This window comes from Cadophora gregata (assembly GCF_030347475.1).
Source record: "Cadophora gregata isolate MNR1 chromosome Unknown scaffold_4, whole genome shotgun sequence".
Lineage (NCBI taxonomy): Eukaryota > Fungi > Ascomycota > Leotiomycetes > Helotiales > Ploettnerulaceae > Cadophora > Cadophora gregata.
In genome coordinates this window covers 265,140-281,282 of record NW_026695927.1, presented here as the reverse complement: position 1 = coordinate 281,282, position 16,143 = coordinate 265,140, and the positions used below count along the sequence as shown (strand labels likewise).

The 16,143-nt window shown below is 49.3% G+C and overlaps 6 protein-coding genes across 6 annotated transcripts; 2 read left to right on the top strand and 4 right to left on the bottom strand.

Annotated features, from left to right (window-relative positions):
* Positions 1-472: 472 nt before the first annotated feature.
* ONS95_009814 (uncharacterized protein) lies at positions 473-4,667 on the top strand (the record flags this gene model as incomplete). Its single annotated transcript, XM_058503375.1, has 4 exons — positions 473-898; positions 1,007-3,663; positions 3,710-4,297; positions 4,352-4,667. Exons 2-4 carry the CDS (start codon positions 3,497-3,499, stop codon positions 4,665-4,667), a joined length of 1,071 nt encoding a protein of 356 aa, XP_058360087.1. The 5' UTR covers positions 473-898; positions 1,007-3,496.
* Positions 4,668-5,271: 604 nt separating this feature from the next.
* On the bottom strand, positions 5,272-7,214 carry ALO1 (D-arabinono-1,4-lactone oxidase). Its single transcript, XM_058503374.1, has 2 exons — positions 7,151-7,214; positions 5,272-7,077 (listed from the first exon to the last, which is right to left on the bottom strand). The coding sequence occupies exon 2, from the start codon at positions 7,069-7,071 to the stop codon at positions 5,434-5,436; it is 1,638 nt and encodes a 545-aa protein (XP_058360086.1). The 5' UTR covers positions 7,072-7,077; positions 7,151-7,214; the 3' UTR covers positions 5,272-5,433.
* Positions 7,215-7,739: 525 nt separating this feature from the next.
* On the bottom strand, positions 7,740-8,735 carry ONS95_009812 (uncharacterized protein; the record flags this gene model as incomplete). Its single annotated transcript, XM_058503373.1, has 1 exon — positions 7,740-8,735. One exon carries the CDS (start codon positions 8,733-8,735, stop codon positions 7,740-7,742), a length of 996 nt encoding a protein of 331 aa, XP_058360085.1.
* A 463-nt stretch (positions 8,736-9,198) lies between these two features.
* Positions 9,199-10,463, bottom strand: ONS95_009811 (uncharacterized protein; the record flags this gene model as incomplete). Its single annotated transcript, XM_058503372.1, has 4 exons — positions 9,199-9,657; positions 10,038-10,135; positions 10,185-10,363; positions 10,420-10,463. The coding sequence occupies 4 exons, from the start codon at positions 10,461-10,463 to the stop codon at positions 9,199-9,201; spliced, it is 780 nt and encodes a 259-aa protein (XP_058360084.1).
* A 43-nt stretch (positions 10,464-10,506) lies between these two features.
* Positions 10,507-12,982, top strand: LYS3 (Saccharopine dehydrogenase [NADP(+), L-glutamate-forming]). Its single transcript, XM_058503371.1, has 3 exons — positions 10,507-10,845; positions 10,969-11,126; positions 11,175-12,982. The coding sequence occupies exon 3, from the start codon at positions 11,393-11,395 to the stop codon at positions 12,419-12,421; it is 1,029 nt and encodes a 342-aa protein (XP_058360083.1). The 5' UTR covers positions 10,507-10,845; positions 10,969-11,126; positions 11,175-11,392; the 3' UTR covers positions 12,422-12,982.
* A 723-nt stretch (positions 12,983-13,705) lies between these two features.
* On the bottom strand, positions 13,706-15,481 carry HIS7 (Histidine biosynthesis bifunctional protein hisB). The gene is made up of 2 exons (XM_058503370.1): positions 15,316-15,481; positions 13,706-15,244 (listed from the first exon to the last, which is right to left on the bottom strand). The coding sequence occupies exons 1-2, from the start codon at positions 15,436-15,438 to the stop codon at positions 13,742-13,744; spliced, it is 1,626 nt and encodes a 541-aa protein (XP_058360082.1). The 5' UTR covers positions 15,439-15,481; the 3' UTR covers positions 13,706-13,741.
* Positions 15,482-16,143: the final 662 nt, after the last annotated feature.

The following is a 16,143-nucleotide window of genomic DNA, read 5'->3' as shown; positions in this document are numbered from 1 at the left end:
GGAAAAAACAAAACAAAAGGGTGCCGCACAGAACAAAGGAAACTGCACGCAATAATGGCCGACTTCCTCGCTTAAACACTACGAGCAAGCAAAATATGGGATCGATATGTAGTGTCTAACGCGGAGCAGCCTTGCTTGCGATGAAAGCGGACACCGTATCTAAGAATCGCGTACGCAAGCGGTTTAAGATCCATAAAATCCGGAACTTCCAATACATGATGGAGGGGTAAGTAGATGAAAAATGTACTGGGGGGTTAATGAAACCGGAGGAGCGCAGCGAATGTTGGAGTTTGGTACTACCATTTTTGACTTGAGGAATTGTGGGAATTGATATGTGATCTTGCTAGGGTGAGGGTCTCGGCCGAATACCGTGATGAAGATTTTGGAGTGGAGAAAGATGTCGAGTGGATTCGGTGGGGAGGGAAAAAATGCGTTAAAGAAAGCTTGCCGGATTGGTGGGTAATGCAAATCATATCCCTTCTTGAAATAGTATAACTTGCGAGTACATATGTGAACGCACCGTACTTTGTCTTGCTCTTGAATTTCTGGAAACAAAGGATCAAAATGAATTGAGTGACTTCCAGCATGACCAAAATATGATGGTACAATCTCGATGTGAAAGACATCACAGGAATGCTTGCGATCATGAAAAAAAACTTGCTCATTCGCCTGTCAGGCACAGTATGGATCCCTACCCCTGGTTTTGTTGGTTTTCCAGAAAAAGCAACAAAGTCACAGCAATACGACTCAAAACCAACAATGGCCAAAATACGTGTCCGCGGAGCTGGGAATGGAAGGCGTCTTAACTGTCCGAGAAACAAACCGGATTCGTTCTGGTAATGCGACTATGTTGGTTCTAAATTGCAAGACATGTCGCAAGTAGATGTTGCCACATAATGTGAGTAGTCATGTCGATGACGAGCGTGATATTGTTCCCTGACTCTCGTTACACGGGATAGAGTTTTTTCACGACTCACAATCCCGTCCCCTACTGACTTTATTTCAGTCTCGGAGGTAGATCAGTCAGCCATTATCAAGATAATAAGAGCCCTGACGGCAGTTGTTACAACGGGAAAGAAGCACAGCCCTCGGAGAGGTCTCAGGCCCAAACGTCTCTCCTCTCTCCATATCTCACTCTGAACCACCTTGGTGGCGTCCACATTATTTGACTCGCGTCAGGGACGCGGCCCAAGAGTCAAGGAATGGCCATGGCTGCCTTTCTTGGAACTCTGAAGTGAGTCGAGGAGTTAGCTGTTGGTGAACCGGATGTTCCGTTTTTGTATCTGCGGGCCGGAGCGCTTTTGGTATTTTTATTCCGAAGCGAAGTGGGATCTTTGTCTGTCCGCAGTTGGGATTGGTTGGGTTGGACCGCCGTGTATTCTTTGCAGGTGTTGGTCGGGACTATGATTCGCTTGGGCCAGACTCGTCTGTTCTTTCTGTCCAGGTTTCCAGAGCATCTGGAGACATGGAGAGGGGCTGGACTGGATATTGGACGACTACTGGGATAAGATGAAAACATGCCATTCCATACCTCATGGTTCAGGGATACGAAAACGTGGGGCAGTCGTGGCCCAGATGATGGTCCGTGACTGAATGTCTCCATATGATAAGGACGGCCCACTGGAGATTTCCTGGAGTTTTGTGAAAGTTGTACAAATTAATTATTGGAGAGGTGGTGTCAAGTTTGGTAATGTGGAGGGATATGTGGCCTGCTGTTCGTCAGAGGGGCAAATGCCGGTGTATCTGCCTGTAAAGGAGGGTTACACTGAGCTTGGATATCCGGCTTGTCCAATTGTTGGAAGACTAGTGAAAACGGTGTTGCATTTCCGTCCGAAATCAATAACCTTTGTTCCAAGGAGATTCTTGAATCTTGAGAGTACTGTATTATTTGCATAACTCTAACAACCCTGAGAAACAATCCGAATACCGAGGCAGTAAGCTTCAAAAGGAAAGACAACTTGGGGCTCCAGGAGTTGAGTGAGGGATTGCACGGACGACGACGAATGGAATGTGCTCCGCTACGTGGATACTTCGGTGACAGGCCCTTAACCGTGATCTTGGTCCGTTTGCTGGAATCGATCCACCGTCTTCAGGACGCAGGACTGGCCGGTTGGAACCCTTGCTCTCAACCCGCATGATTTCCTGGCGGGATGTCTCACTGACGAACGGCACAGTACAGTAGTGACATCTGGAACCTCGTCGTTGCGACGGATCGGTCATATCTCGCACAAAGCTTTGTCGCTCGTGTTATTGATGCCACGAGGACTGTTGGTTATCCCTCGTGGATGTTTTACTTCCTCTGAGCGCTGCCAAATGGAAGACATGTTGGTTGGCGTGAGCTTTATGTTGAGGTACAGAAATACCTGTGGCAGCCGGAGAGGAAATGGAACATTGCTGGAGAAGGCCCGATATTCCGAGCGTGCCTGCGTGCCCCCCAGGAAATCTCGATTGTTATTACTGCTTTAAGGTTTGCATCCGAAGAAAGCGAGACGCCCGCCACGCCATGTGCGGCCGCAGACGCTCTTCAGACTTCAGACTTCAGACTTCAGGCTTCAGACTTCAGGCGCCTGAGAGCCTGTGAGCCTGTGAGCCTGTGAGAGCCTGAGAGGCCGTCTGGCTCCTGCTGTCAACTTGTCAAGGGCAGCCGGTACCAGGTGGGGAAGTTGAAGTGGACAGCTACTAGGTTTCCATTATTACAGTATTGGTGCTAGGTAAATTTACTAGGTAAATTTAGTGCATCAATTAGGTAGGTTCCCCTTCCGTGGTACGGGAATAACATCTTGGGACTTGCGACTTGCGACTTGGGACTTGGGTTTTCCTGCTCACTTGGCTGTTTATCCGCCGGTGCCAGCCAGTTTCGTTAACCCGCTCTCCGCCCTTGCCCTTGCCCTTGCCTTTTGCCTTCTGCCTTCTGCCTTCTGCCTTCTGCCTTCCTCGCCTTTGAACGTGCTTTCCCTTGCTTGGTCTGGTTTGGTCTGGTCTACGAGTACTGGCCTGTGTGCACAGCTACCCTTCTTACCCGTACAGACTACGGAGCCCTAATATCAAGGCGTGGCCCGTGAAATCTTCAAATCCCGTCCCCTCTTCCTTCCCCTCTCTTCCCAATTATAATCCCATCCCATCCACCTTTAATCCACTGTCAAACTTCCGGCGCCAATCCCAGCAGCACCGCGACACAGGATGCCCCAGCTGGCCGGAAACTTTCTTTCTGTCAATCAGCCATCACTCAGCACTACCACCGCTACATAGAGTCGAGGATATCCCGGTCCCGTCCCTTTGGTACGACGTCCAGCGCATCAATATTATCGAGCATATCAACCCGACAGACTGTCACTGGTACGAAGGAATTGCTCACCGACAACTCGGAATTAGTGTATTGGTATCAGAAGGATACTTTTGGAATAAGGTCTGCGAATTGATGGACCGATAAAGTCGACTATTGATCCACATCCAAAGCCATAAACTCCACAATTACAATCGCGATATATCAGTCGCAATGAGCACATCAGCAAAGGATGGGCCTGCGGTCCCGGCTGAGGAGAAGAAGGGCGGACTGAGCAAGATGGTATCGAGGATGAAGACCGTTTTGAAGAGAAGTGATGGCTCCAAGCGATTGTCGTTTTCTGGAAAATCGACTCCGACCACAGCAACTGCTGGACCAAGGTATATTTTCCCTCCCTCACTATGCAATTGATGTACTGACCAACAGTGTCTCTAAATCGGCCGAGCCAACACCTGTTGTTGCACCGGAACCAGTCGCTGAACCAGTCCAAGCCACTTCCACCACTGATGGAAATCAACCCACCAAGATAATGCGATCTCAGGTCGAGGCCGACAGAGCTAAGAAGCTGGCGGAGCGATTTGCAGTCACCATCGACCCAGTGTACAATGGACCAGACAGGGAGATCTCTCGCATTGAGAAGCCCATCCGGATGCGCATACACAGGTCTTGCCACAGATGCAATGCTACCTTCCGAGGAGCCAAAATATGCGCCCAGTGCGAGCACGTCCGATGCAAGGCGTGTCCAAGATACCCATTGAAGAAGGCGGAGAAGAAAGAGAAAGAACCAGTTGTGGCAACTGTGATTGGAATTGAACCAGACACGTACTGGGGAGTGCGTCAACAGGTCTTATTGACGAAGCCAAGTCCAAGACCAGGTGCTCAGCCACTGGTTAGAAAGTCGCCTAGACAGAGAGTCCGCCGGACCTGTCATGAGTGCAACACTCTCTTTGCTAGAGGAACCAAGATATGTAGCAGTTGTGATCATATCCGTTGTGTTGAATGTCCCCGAGACCCGTACGTTTTCTCGCTTCGCCATGTATCATCCATCAAGTACTAACAATATCTCAGAGCCAAGAAAAAGTCATATCCCGATGGCTACCCTGGGGACGCATTCTCAAGCAACACCGCCATCCCAGTCAAATACTCCTGCCACAAATGCCACAAGGTCTTTCCACCCGTGCCTCACCCCGATAGCGAAGAAGGCATAGCCCGCAAAGAGAGCGGTGCTGAACCTCTCGCCTGCGTACGGTGCGAGCATCCTATGTGCTCTGAGTGTCCAAGGGCACCTCCTGCTAGAGTCGAACCCGCACCAGATCCTGAAGTATTGAAAGCAGTACAGGCGAAGCTGGCTGCATTAAGCGTCTCAAATATCGTGTCATCTTGATAGTACTTGTCCAGCATAAAAGAAGAAGCAAACCGAGCACACCGATCGCACTGGAGTAATGAGCAACGAAGACACATGATATGATACTGATGTGTGAAACAGAAAGAGACGGACAACAGGGACCAACCGACTACTGGACCGGCGGATTCGGAATGCGAACTTTTTCATTTCATCTTCTTTTTCCCATTCGAAGTTATCCAGCAACCATTTTATTTGTTCCCAGTGTTGTTTTGCTTGCATTTTAGCGGATACGAGATGAGATGATAAAAAAAAATGGAGAAGGCAGCCAGTGTTTCAGATTCTTTGATGAGGAGCGGTTGTAGTGGGGGGGGGGGGGGGGGGGGGGGAGGTCGGGGGGGAGCATTCATGATACTGAGGATATTACAACTTTGGTAATTTTCATTTCCGTTCTTCAAGATGATGACTGTGTTTGGGGAACTATTGGGGGGAGTTTTGCATGAAGTATTGAATTATGGTTGATGGAGTGGGACAGAAAGGGAGGAAAGGAAAGAGCAGAAAGAGGTGACAACTAAAGGGGGAAAATATACTGAGGGATATGGAGAGCAAAAAGCATGGTGAAAGATAGCCGATGGAAGAGAGTAGAGGAATATACAATCGCACCTCTTCTTTCTACATTTCTCGTCTTCTAGATACTTTCACAGAGCAGTGATTCTATGATCCACTAAGATGCACGAAATCTAGTCATCAATCCAGCTCTTGAGCTTTGCCAACCGTCCCATAACCTATATACTTCATACTTATCCAATCATGCAGTAATCGTCACGTCACTCTCTCTCAAATGATCAAAACTCTCCTCACTACTATTCCCACTCAACCCCCCCTTCTCACACTCATCATCCCACACCTCGCCCGTAATCAGCACGCCTCCCCTCCTCAACTTCGTCCTCCCCACCTCACACTCCTCCAGCGCCAATCTCGGCCCATCCCCTAGAATAAGCCGCCTATGCCACTCCCCAACAAACATCCCCTCGGGATCAGCACCCTCGCGGATCCGCCTCCACTCGAGCAGTTTCTCCCCGTACATCTCCTCGATGTCCTGCCCCGTACACTCGAAGTTCTTCGCCCAGTGCGGCTTCCCGCCTAGCTCGCGCATCAGGTACTCAAAGCCCTGGTAGTAGCGGTAATGGCACGGCGGGTCCGAGTTGCGCGGGCGGTACAGCGTGGCGTTTAGATAGAGCGTTGCTTCCTCCGTACAGGTCGGGTCGAGGTGTGGGCGGGGGGTGGTGGAGGTCGACGTCTCGGTGACGCGCACTTCGATGGGGGCGTGCACGTAGAGGCCCTCGGCGGAGTAGGGGATCCCGTGGGGGACGTAGTCTGGGTCGGAGGGGTGGAGGTGGTTGAGCCAGGAGCTGAGGCGGCGGAGGGCTTCGGGCCCTTTGTGGAGGGGGAGGGCCCATTCGTTGACGAATTGGCTGTACAGACAGTTCATGAGGAGGGCTTGTCGGGAGGGTTGGATGGCGGATGTGCTTGAGCCGTTGGGGAAGCCGTATTGCATGCCGAAGACGAACCATTCTATCCAGGGTAGTACTCGTGGTACGTACTGCGCGAGATAGAGAAGGTTGTGATAGACGTGATAGCCGAGCCAGGCGTCGTAGTAACTCTTCGGTGGTGGTTTTGGAGCTTCGTCTGTCTTTTCTGCTGTCCAGACTACGGCTCGTCTTGTATACGGAAACCACCAGACTCGTACGAACTCGGTCTGAGTCCATAATTCCCTCTCCCATGAATTGAACATCTTCAAATCCGTATCCACAACCTGTTTCCATGCTAGAGTAAACGCCGGTACCGCTTGGAATGTTATCTCAACGATGATCCCCAAAGCGCCCAGCGAAATGAGTGCTGCGCGAAACAGGTCTGGGTTTTGAGTTGGCGAGCAAGTCTCCGTCTGGCCATTCGCAAGTGTAATCTTCAAAGCCAGAATTGATTGCGACAATATCCCATGACGCAGCGTACTCCCATGCGTGCCCGTCGATATTGCACCAGCAATACTCTGGTCATTTATACTTCCCAGATTCGGCATGGCCAAACCAACCTTGTCCAGCTCCTCCCCGACCTTGAACAGACGTATCCCGCTCTGCATCACTACCACACAGCTCTCCTTATCCACGCTCAGGATCTTGTTGAATTTGTCGAGGTTCACGAGCCAGGAAGACGTGCAGGTTATGTCAGAGGGCGAGTGCCCACATCCAACCGTTGTGATCCTGCGCCTGCATCGCCTTGCTAGACTGACGACTTTCTCGACTTCCTCGATGGATTGAGGTTGGATATAGAGTTCGGGGGAGGAGTGGAAGGTGCGCGCCCATGTTGACTGGGTATGATTCCTGGTCGCGCGGAACGGGATATCATCTCTGCATTCTTGAAGCGCAGCAGTGATGGCGGGGTCCATTAGAGACTGAATCATAGAGTTTAGCTAGACTGTCCGACATGGTTTTGTGTTATGAGTTTAAACAAGTTAAATAACTTACGACAGCTCAACCTGGAGCTCTGGATACTAGAGACACCGAGAATGGAAAAAGTGATTGTTGGAGGTTTTCCTGTCAAAGGACGAAAGGAGGAAGAAGTGGTCATGTACTCAAGGGCGGTGAACGAAGCTATCGAGGGGCGCTGAGTCCAGAGGGGTCATTTCGGCAGAGAACCTGAAATGGATTGGACGACACTAACTCGAGCACCTGCAGCACTCGTCTCATCCTGAATCGTGCCATTTCTGTCATCATAATCATAAGTCAGTACATTTCGAAGCCTCGGCAAAAGTATTTGAGGTTATGGGTCAGACCAAAACACACCTCCAAGTCACTTGGGAACAGGGCTAGATAACTTAAATCTATGAAGGGTGACCAAATGTGTAGAATTACTCCTAGGACACTTCATATGCCCACCTTCATAAATCGGTCTTTTTTGTTATCTTCATTTGAAATGTACTACCTTATAAACTTCGCTTGCACTCATTCAACACAGCCATTAGAAGTACACCGTTAAGAAACGTATCATCTCTTGTGACCATGACTTGAAGCCTCTGTCACGACTATCGAACCTGCCCATTACTTCCCTCCTGTGTCAACGAACACACATGAGCGAATCTTCCCCAAAATGACTCGATATCGAACCTTCCTCTTTGAGCATACTCCCAATCCATACCCTTCCTCCCTCCACAGTTCGAGCTCCAAATTTAACAATCGTACATCCCCTCACCTTAGCAGCAGACCACAGCACCTCATCAGCCTTCTCCTGCTTCAACCTCGCTGACCTCCAAGCCTCTATTCTCGATACAACCACCCCACTGTCTCTCTCGACTTTCTCCTGTGATCTGAAGTCCCTTGCACCGATTCTAGGAAGAGCAGCGAATTCCGAGTGGAAGAACGCTGCTAAAGTATCCATCAACGGTCCTCGTAATACCAAAGTCCCAAATATCCCCAACTTGTGCATCTTCTTCCTCAATCCCTTCTCCTTAGCGTCCGGTTCATCTCCCTCCAGGATAACATTATCTCTCAACAACAATCTCGACTTCTCCCCACTTCCCTCCTTCGCCACCGACCACACCTCATTCTTCCCCCTCCAAGCCCCCAAATCCCAATCCTCACCCCTCGCCGTCCTCCCCTCCGACACCCAATCCAACAAACACAAACTGCCCCCCTCAGCAACCATAAACTTCTGCGCCTGCTCATACACACTCCCCTCAAACGGCTGCACCGGATCAGGAAGTAGACACACCGCCGCGCCAGCATGGATCGTCACATCCAGCCTCTGCCTCGTGACGACATCTCGTGACGGCGACTTGAAGATCTTGGTATGGCCCTGCGTGACGACGCTGAGTTTCGCGTCGGACTGGACCTCGATGGTGAGGTGGACTTGGTCGCCGCCGACGAGGCCGCCTCCGTAGGTGAGGAGGAAGACGAGGACGGATTTTTGAGAGGGGGATGGGGAGGGTGAGATGAGTTTTAGGGGGTATTGGAAGGAGATTTTGGAGAGGCCTGAGAGTTTTTGCGGGAGGAGTTGTACGATTAAGTGGCCTTCTCCGGGGGCTGAGGAGGATGCTGGGAAGGGAGAGGTCATGAAGGCGTGTCGTTGTGAGAGCGTGGAAATCGCTGACCTTGGCTCACAGGATATTGATTATCGGTTAGCATCTGGGCAGTATTGACGCATCGAAAGCTTGAAGTCTGAGGTTGCAGTACGTATCTGTCAGAACGAGCTACCGAATTGTAGTATTTCTAGTCCCGCTTATGCTGGCACTGCTTACGACAGGCTTGTGGCATGTCTTTGGGAGTGGCCTCGCAACTTGATTACCTTTCCTCTGAAGCGACAACTCTAGCATTTTACCAAGATATACATCTTCTCACCGAATCCTAGACCTCCATCCCCGCATGATGAAATCAAAGTAAAGATGAAGGATTTATCAGCAAGGGCAGTTCTCCAGCCTTGACAAAGTTGATGTGGAATGCCCAGAGATATTGCACGGGTTGGAGTCACCATGTCGGTCAAGATGGGTAATAATACGTAATACGAACGACTAGCTATCTCAGTCTCCACCAAGACGATGTCCAGATCCCCTATCCCGCCATGATTCTGGTAGAACGCCTCCAGCAGCCGACCCAGACGCAGAAGCGCTCCGTTGGGCAGGTGTAAATGCAGTACCATAAGCTCGATGATCAACCCCCGGAACCGTGCTTTGCCACATTCTCTTGATAAAGTTCGGCGTGGGCAACAAGTTCATACCACCAACGAATGTTGGATACAATCGGGTGAGGAAGTCGTAGAGATGGGCAGCAACTAATCCAGTCGCTTGGATCTTTGCTGCATGAGGTCCAGCCATGACCAACGTCATGAGAAGCATGGCGTATGGAATGAACTGGGCTGGGATCTGAACAACGATGAAGGTTGCTTTCTGACCTCGAGCATCTTGAGTACATGTGTAGCACATGGCCAAGATCAGTGCAGATATGAAGACCACTCCGCCTGTGACGAAGATGTTCAAGCCCTGTTGAACTTGTCAGATAAGTTCCACTAGAATGAAACCAAGCCAACGATGACGAAATCCATGACGGATATGTAGGGAGTCACAACCACCCGAGTGAAGTTGATGAATCGACACGAGTTTTCTCAAAGGAACTTCCCACCATGCCTACACCGCGAACTGGCCCTAATATATTTTGCGAATGACGGACCAGTCGAAGTGCAGGGGTAATCTTCCTCGTTTTCAGGAACCGCAATAGCTGGGAGCATAGCACCACGCGGGCAGATTAAGAGGTGGAATGGAGTGTGTAAGGGAAGAAATCCTAAGAGATAAGCAGTAGACATGCGTCACCGCTGTCTACTGCAAATAACAACGTCCGTGTACAAGGAGAAAGTGTATCCTACCAGAATAACAGAACAAACAAACAGCAGGTATGTGAAATAGTCTCCAGGGCCAGATACCCTTGGAGTGGCTATCTCAAGCTGACTGCTGTAGGTGTACACTGCCAGGGAGTCAGCGAGCTGATTGCAGATCTGGTAAAGAGCTCGTACGGAAGTATGTGTCCAGTACAATCCCAATACTCTCCCCTGTTATGAGGAACGAAGTCACCACTGTCCACACGTACGGTGGAACCTTCAAGATCTGTCCGACGTAGAAGATCACGTAGCCGAAGCTCAACATGCCAGTGTGGCATGATACGGAGAGGAAGAATGCTGCAGCCGCGAGAGTTCTAGGCTACCATCAGCATCAGCACAAACAATCAGCACGGAAAGCTGCAGGACATACCTCGAGATGGGCGGAGCTGCCCAGTACATATCCATGGCCGACATGATTGTTTTGGAGAGAATCAAATGCGACTACGAAGCTGTGGGAGCTCGCGAGGTGGAAGAGAAAAAGATGAAGAGGAAGACGTCAAAAGGATGGAAATATGTGTTCTCTCACACACAGTGGACCACTTGGCGCTAGCTTACAACGCTAGCTGCCTTCAGCCTTCAGCCCACCTGCAGTTCCTGGCCCGAGCTCTTCGGAGTGCGATGACGGAGCGCCAAACCCCCACTAAAACATTTCGCCTGTTGAGTCTTCGGTGAGGGGTGTTGATCTTGGGGAAGGAAAACTTTCGGCTTTCTCTTATTTAACTTCACTTCCACCACATCTTGGTACAATTCTTCTGACAACAATACCTCACAACACAACAATCATGGCAGGACCAAAGTGAGTTACGACATCCAATCATTGGGACAAGTTTTATTGGCTTCTGAGCGGCTCCTTGTCCGGCTGGATTACCCCACCATTAAAGCTCATCAAAAAGTACTGATTATCTCTGACGCCTTATAGGAAAGTGCTCATGCTCGGCGCTGGCTTCGTCACCAGTGCGTACTGACCAGACCTTGACGTTATCTAAAAATGCTCCCACTAGGCAATTGCTGATTACGCTTTGTGTACAGAGCCTACATTGGATGTTCTCAGTGATGCTGGCATTGAGGTCTCAGTTGGTATGTTGAAGCGATCGATCTTCAGAACTCCCATTGACGGTTTCTTAGCTTGCAGAACTCTCGAAAGTGCAAAGAAACTCTCCGAAGGTGTCAAGCATGCCACCCCGATCTCCCTCGATGTCACCGACCCAAAGGCCCTCGATGCTGAAGTTGCCAAGAATGACCTGGTCATCAGTCTGATCCCATATACCTTCCACGCTACCGTTATCGAGTCTGCCATTCGAAACAAGAAGCATGTGGTCACAACCAGTTACGTCTCCCCAGCAATGCTTGAGTTGGACCAAAAGGCCAAGGATGCAGGCATCACCGTCATGAACGAGATTGGTTTGGACCCTGGAATTGATCACTTGTACGCTATCAAGACAATTGAGGAGGTTCACCAGGCTGGAGGGAAAATTACTGGATTTGTGTCTATGTGTGGCGGGTTGCCAGCTCCAGAGGCATCAGACAACCCACTCGGATACAAGTTCTCATGGTCTTCCCGCGGTGTTTTGTTGGCATTGAGAAATTCTGCAAAGTACTACAAGGATGGCAAGGTCGTCGATATTGAGGGCAAGGACTTGATGGGTGCGGCAAAGTCGTACTTCATCTACCCTGGATACGCCTTCGTCGGCTACCCAAACAGAGATTCTACTCCTTACAAGGAGCGCTACAACATCCCAGAAGCTCAGACCATTATCAGAGGTACTCTCAGATACCAAGGATTCCCAGAGTTTGTCCGTGTGCTGGTTGACATGGGTTTTCTGAGCGATGAACCTGTAGCAGCTCTGAAGAAGCCAATTCCATGGAAGGAAGCTACACAGAAGATCCTTTCTGCCACCTCCTCCAGCGAGCAAGATCTCAAGTGGGCCATTGCCTCCAAGGCCAACTTCAAGGACACCGAAGAGAAGAACCGCCTCATGGCCGGTCTCAGCTGGGTTGGTATCTTCTCCGACGAGAAGATTATTCCCCGCGGCAACCCACTGGACACTCTCTGTGCTACTCTCGAGAAGAAGATGCAGTTCGAGGAGGGCGAGCGTGATTTCGTCATGCTGCAACACAAGTTTGAGATTGAGAACAAGGATGGCGGCAAGGAGACACGAACCTCTACTCTTGTCGAGTACGGTGATCCAAAGGGATACTCTGCCATGGCTAAGTTGGTTGGTATTCCTTGTGGTGTCGCTGTCAAGCAGGTGCTTGATGGTACGATTTCTGAGACGGGTATCCTCGCTCCTATGTCATCGAAGATCAATGATCCTTTGATGAAGGAGTTGAAGAAATATGGTATTGAGTTGGTTGAGAAGGTCATCTCATAAGTTGGATCTATCTCTTCAAAAGCGTTTCGGTCACTATAATAAAATAGATTCATGATTCGCGTTTCATATTCCGCACATTTTCTCGATTTCAGTGTAGACCTTGAGACGTATGTGGATTACGATAGATGACTCTGAATATCTCGGTCTGTTGCATAGAAGGCTTGAAATAGCTGTCTCAGACAAGTAAGAAGACAAATTGTGTGGTAGTACAGGATGAAGATGGAAGGGGGGTCCTTGCGAACAGGAGCTGGCCAGCTCGAAGTCCTTAACCTGGTAGATCGTCGTTCAGGCCATTGAGAGAAGCGACGAAAAATATAGGTTGCTTCAGTATTGAATATCCAGCGTTGCACATCCTCCCCTGAAATGTATATTGGCTAAACACATCTCCTACCCCAACTCTCCCACCTTTCTTCCACCCTTCTTACAATCTAACAAATCTTGAAAAATCAAGGGAGAAGAGCTCAAGCCATTGAAATCGCAGCCCCAGACAAAACCCAGCATGAGCAGCCCAGTCGTGTCACAGTCATCTATCACAGCCTCCTTCACCACACAATATCTATACATGCCAGGCTTACGAAGTATGGGGTACGTATGCGCAAAAGTGTCGTTGACTCTTTTGGCCAGAAAGTTCATTGTCCTTGCTTCCCTGGCCAGTCTGGAAGATTCAGGCGGATATGTTGAGTCGATCAGAGTTTTGTTCCAAAGTGGTAATGAAATGGCGTTTCGATCAGTAGAATGGGAAATCTATTGAGGGTTGGCAGACTCGATTTGGCTGCATTGATGTTGATGTAAACATTGACAGGTGACTTGCTGTGAGCTTAGACGCAGAGTCTACTGTAGAAGTAAACAAATGAATCAGTTAGCGAAGACATGATTAAGGAGGGCGCAACTATAGATTTGATCCAGAACTTCCCGTCTAACGTCTCGAGTAAAATGAAAAGGTTCGTACAGCACCTCGAAGTGTAACCTGTCATGAAAGACTTTTGTTTCAAGATCCGAACTGTTGATGTCCCTGGTGGATCATCCGCACAGTGAAAGTGAGCTTGCTTACCTGCTTGGTTGATAAAAGGGCCCATGCCTAGTAAGATCTTACGTTCACGCGCCAGCCACCTCGATGGAATTTACATATTTAGATAGTTGTTGAGGTGTTGGGACGATCACTGTGGCTCTTCGTCTGCCCGTGAGAGCCATGTCGTATGCTCTTTGACGGCATACACACGAACATTAGCTTGCCTTCAAAGCTCCTACCATTACAGAAGTTGAGGAACGAAACTGTAACCTGGACGCTGAAAAATCTTTGATTATCCCTCTATCTATCTTCTATATCTCGCTCTCAAACTGTCTTACCATCAACCCTTTCTCAGCCAGCGAATCCTTCACCTGCTTCACCGTATACTCGCCCCTGTGAAACATGCCCGCGCCAAGCGCAGCATCCGTCCTCGTCTTCGAGAATACCTCCTCAAAATGTCCCGGATTACCCGCACCACTCGACGCAATGACTGGAATACTGATAGCGTTCTTCACCTGATCGATGAGGTCGAGGTCGAAACCGCTGTTCGTTCCATCCTTGTCTATACAGTTGAGTAGAATCTCGCCTGCGCCCATGGCTTCGACAGCGGTGGATAGTTCTACCACGTCCATGTCCCTGGTTTCGCGGCCGCCTTTAATAGTGCATGCGTACCAACATGATGTCTCGCCGTTCGGTCCAGGGTATTTTGTCTGGATTGTGTTATGTTTTGTATCTTCTGGTTCCGAAATGTACACCCTCTTTGGGTCGACACTGACAACCACCGCTTGGTTGCCGTATGCCTGTGATATTTGCTCGATAGCTGTCTTACCAGACAGCTTCTTTCCCGCAGCATAATATTCCTCAGCTGCTGTGACAGCATCAGAGCCAATCGACACTTTGTCGGCACCACTCTTGAAATACATCGTTGCGATCTCCAAAGCCGAGACTTTTGTGCCGTCGGTATCTGTCGTATCTCGAATCCCGCCTCCAATCGTCAGTGGGACGAAAACTGTTTCCGACGTTTTCCGCAGAATCTCCAACATAGGCAAATCTGCTAATGGACAATCTCGAAAACTGGTAATGTTCAAGAAAGTAACTTCGTCTGCTCCTTGCTCGTAATATTTCCGTGCCATCTCAACAGGCTTGCCCAGATTTCGCACGTTTCCTCCTTCCGTCTTCTCCCTCACATCGTACTGATCTCCTTTTGTTACCACAAGATCTCCTTGGTCATTTGTCCGTACATCCAGACATGCAATCACTCTCCTCGTCAGACCTTCCTTCACAGCTTCCATGCCAGCAGAAGCTCCACCCTCTTTGTCTCCATCCAAAAATGCCTTGATGACCCTCAGACCTGCAACGCCACTCTTCTCAGGGTGGAATTGAGTAGCCAGAATATTTCCTTTCGCCACAGCACCAACGAACTCCTCGTCTCCATACCTCGCAGTCGCAACATCCCAGCCCTGGCTTTCAAGCTCACCTTTCCGATATGGTATCTTATATGAGTGAACGTAATAGTATTTCGAGCTCGGTCTTAGTCCATAGACTTGTTTGTCGGAGGTATTGGCACTGTTCCACCCAATGTGCGGTACTGCTTTCGAGCTGTCGTCAAATCGATCGAGGTGGCCCTTTATTACACCAATGCCTGGAATGGTGGGACTTTCCGAGGAGCCTTCGAAAAGAACTTGTAGCCCGACGCAAATTGCCATGAATGGCTTTCCAGAATTGATGTGTTTCCGAATCGCGGGTAGGTAACCTGCAGATGCGAATTGACTCATACAGTGGCCAAAGTGGCCTACGCCGGGGAGGATGAGTTTCTTCCCGAAAGTTAGCAATCTCTCAAGAGAAACGTATGTCTCTCAAGTCATCGGTCTGCTTCATTACTCACATCTGCCTTCTCAACATCTTCCGGTGATCGGACCCATTCGATTGTGTATCCGACTTTCTCAATGGCATTGACTAAACTTCGTACATTTCCAGCAACGTAATCGAGCAAGTAGACTTTCGACATGGTGATAAAGTCAGCTTCTGAAGAGAACCAAAGCAAATTGTACAATGTAAAGGAATGATGCCCTGTTATGTGACTCAAGAAGAAGTTTGGTCCACCCCGCGCTAAGAATTATTGCCGCTTGTCACCGCTTTTACCCCTCTAGTGTCTCCATTAACAGTATGCCTCAGGGCACAAACCATCTTGGAAGCATTGAGATGTCAAGAATTAAATCAGATTAAATATGAGCGGCGAGCATCAAAGCCTATTTGAAACTGCCAATAATGAAATTTCGGTCTGGAGTTGCAATCCACATGCGTTATTTCCTTTTCAAGACCTTTTGACATACTCCACGAGAAAGTAAATCTGAGAATTCGTCCCGTTCAAAGCTTCACTTCACTATTAAGAGAGCTATCAAGCTACATACCCATTTGACCACTCCATACGTTCTTGCAAGATTATCTTCGGCTGCTGAATTAGAATCTGATATGTTGGAATGTGTAGCTTTCAGCGGGTGACTTAGCAATCTCTTTCCGTCTTCGATACACTGTATCGTTCAAAGTGTCTTACCCTCTGATCAGAGTTCCAGGTTTATTTTATACCCACTTGCAGGTCATAGATCACAGTGCTGGTGCATAGGTACTCGGAGTATTGATGTTTCAAAGAGCCTCGCTTACAAAACAACACGGCGATCCGAAGCGAGTCAGTGAAGCGAGAACTGTAAACAAG

Bases quoted from the DNA above. Each gene is read 5' to 3' on its own strand.
- HIS7 (XM_058503370.1), bottom strand. From the start codon at position 15,438: ATGTCGAAAGTCTACTTGCTCGATTACGTTGCTGGAAATGTACGAAGT. The intron at 15,245-15,315 runs GTGAGTAATGAA...ACTTTCGGGAAG, and splicing joins AAGATGTTGAGAAGGCAGAT to AAACTCATCCTCCCCGGCGT.
- ALO1 (XM_058503374.1), bottom strand. From the start codon at position 7,071: ATGGACCCCGCCATCACTGCTGCGCTTCAAGAATGCAGAGATGATATC.
- LYS3 (XM_058503371.1), top strand. From the start codon at position 11,393: ATGCTTGAGTTGGACCAAAAGGCCAAGGATGCAGGCATCACCGTCATG.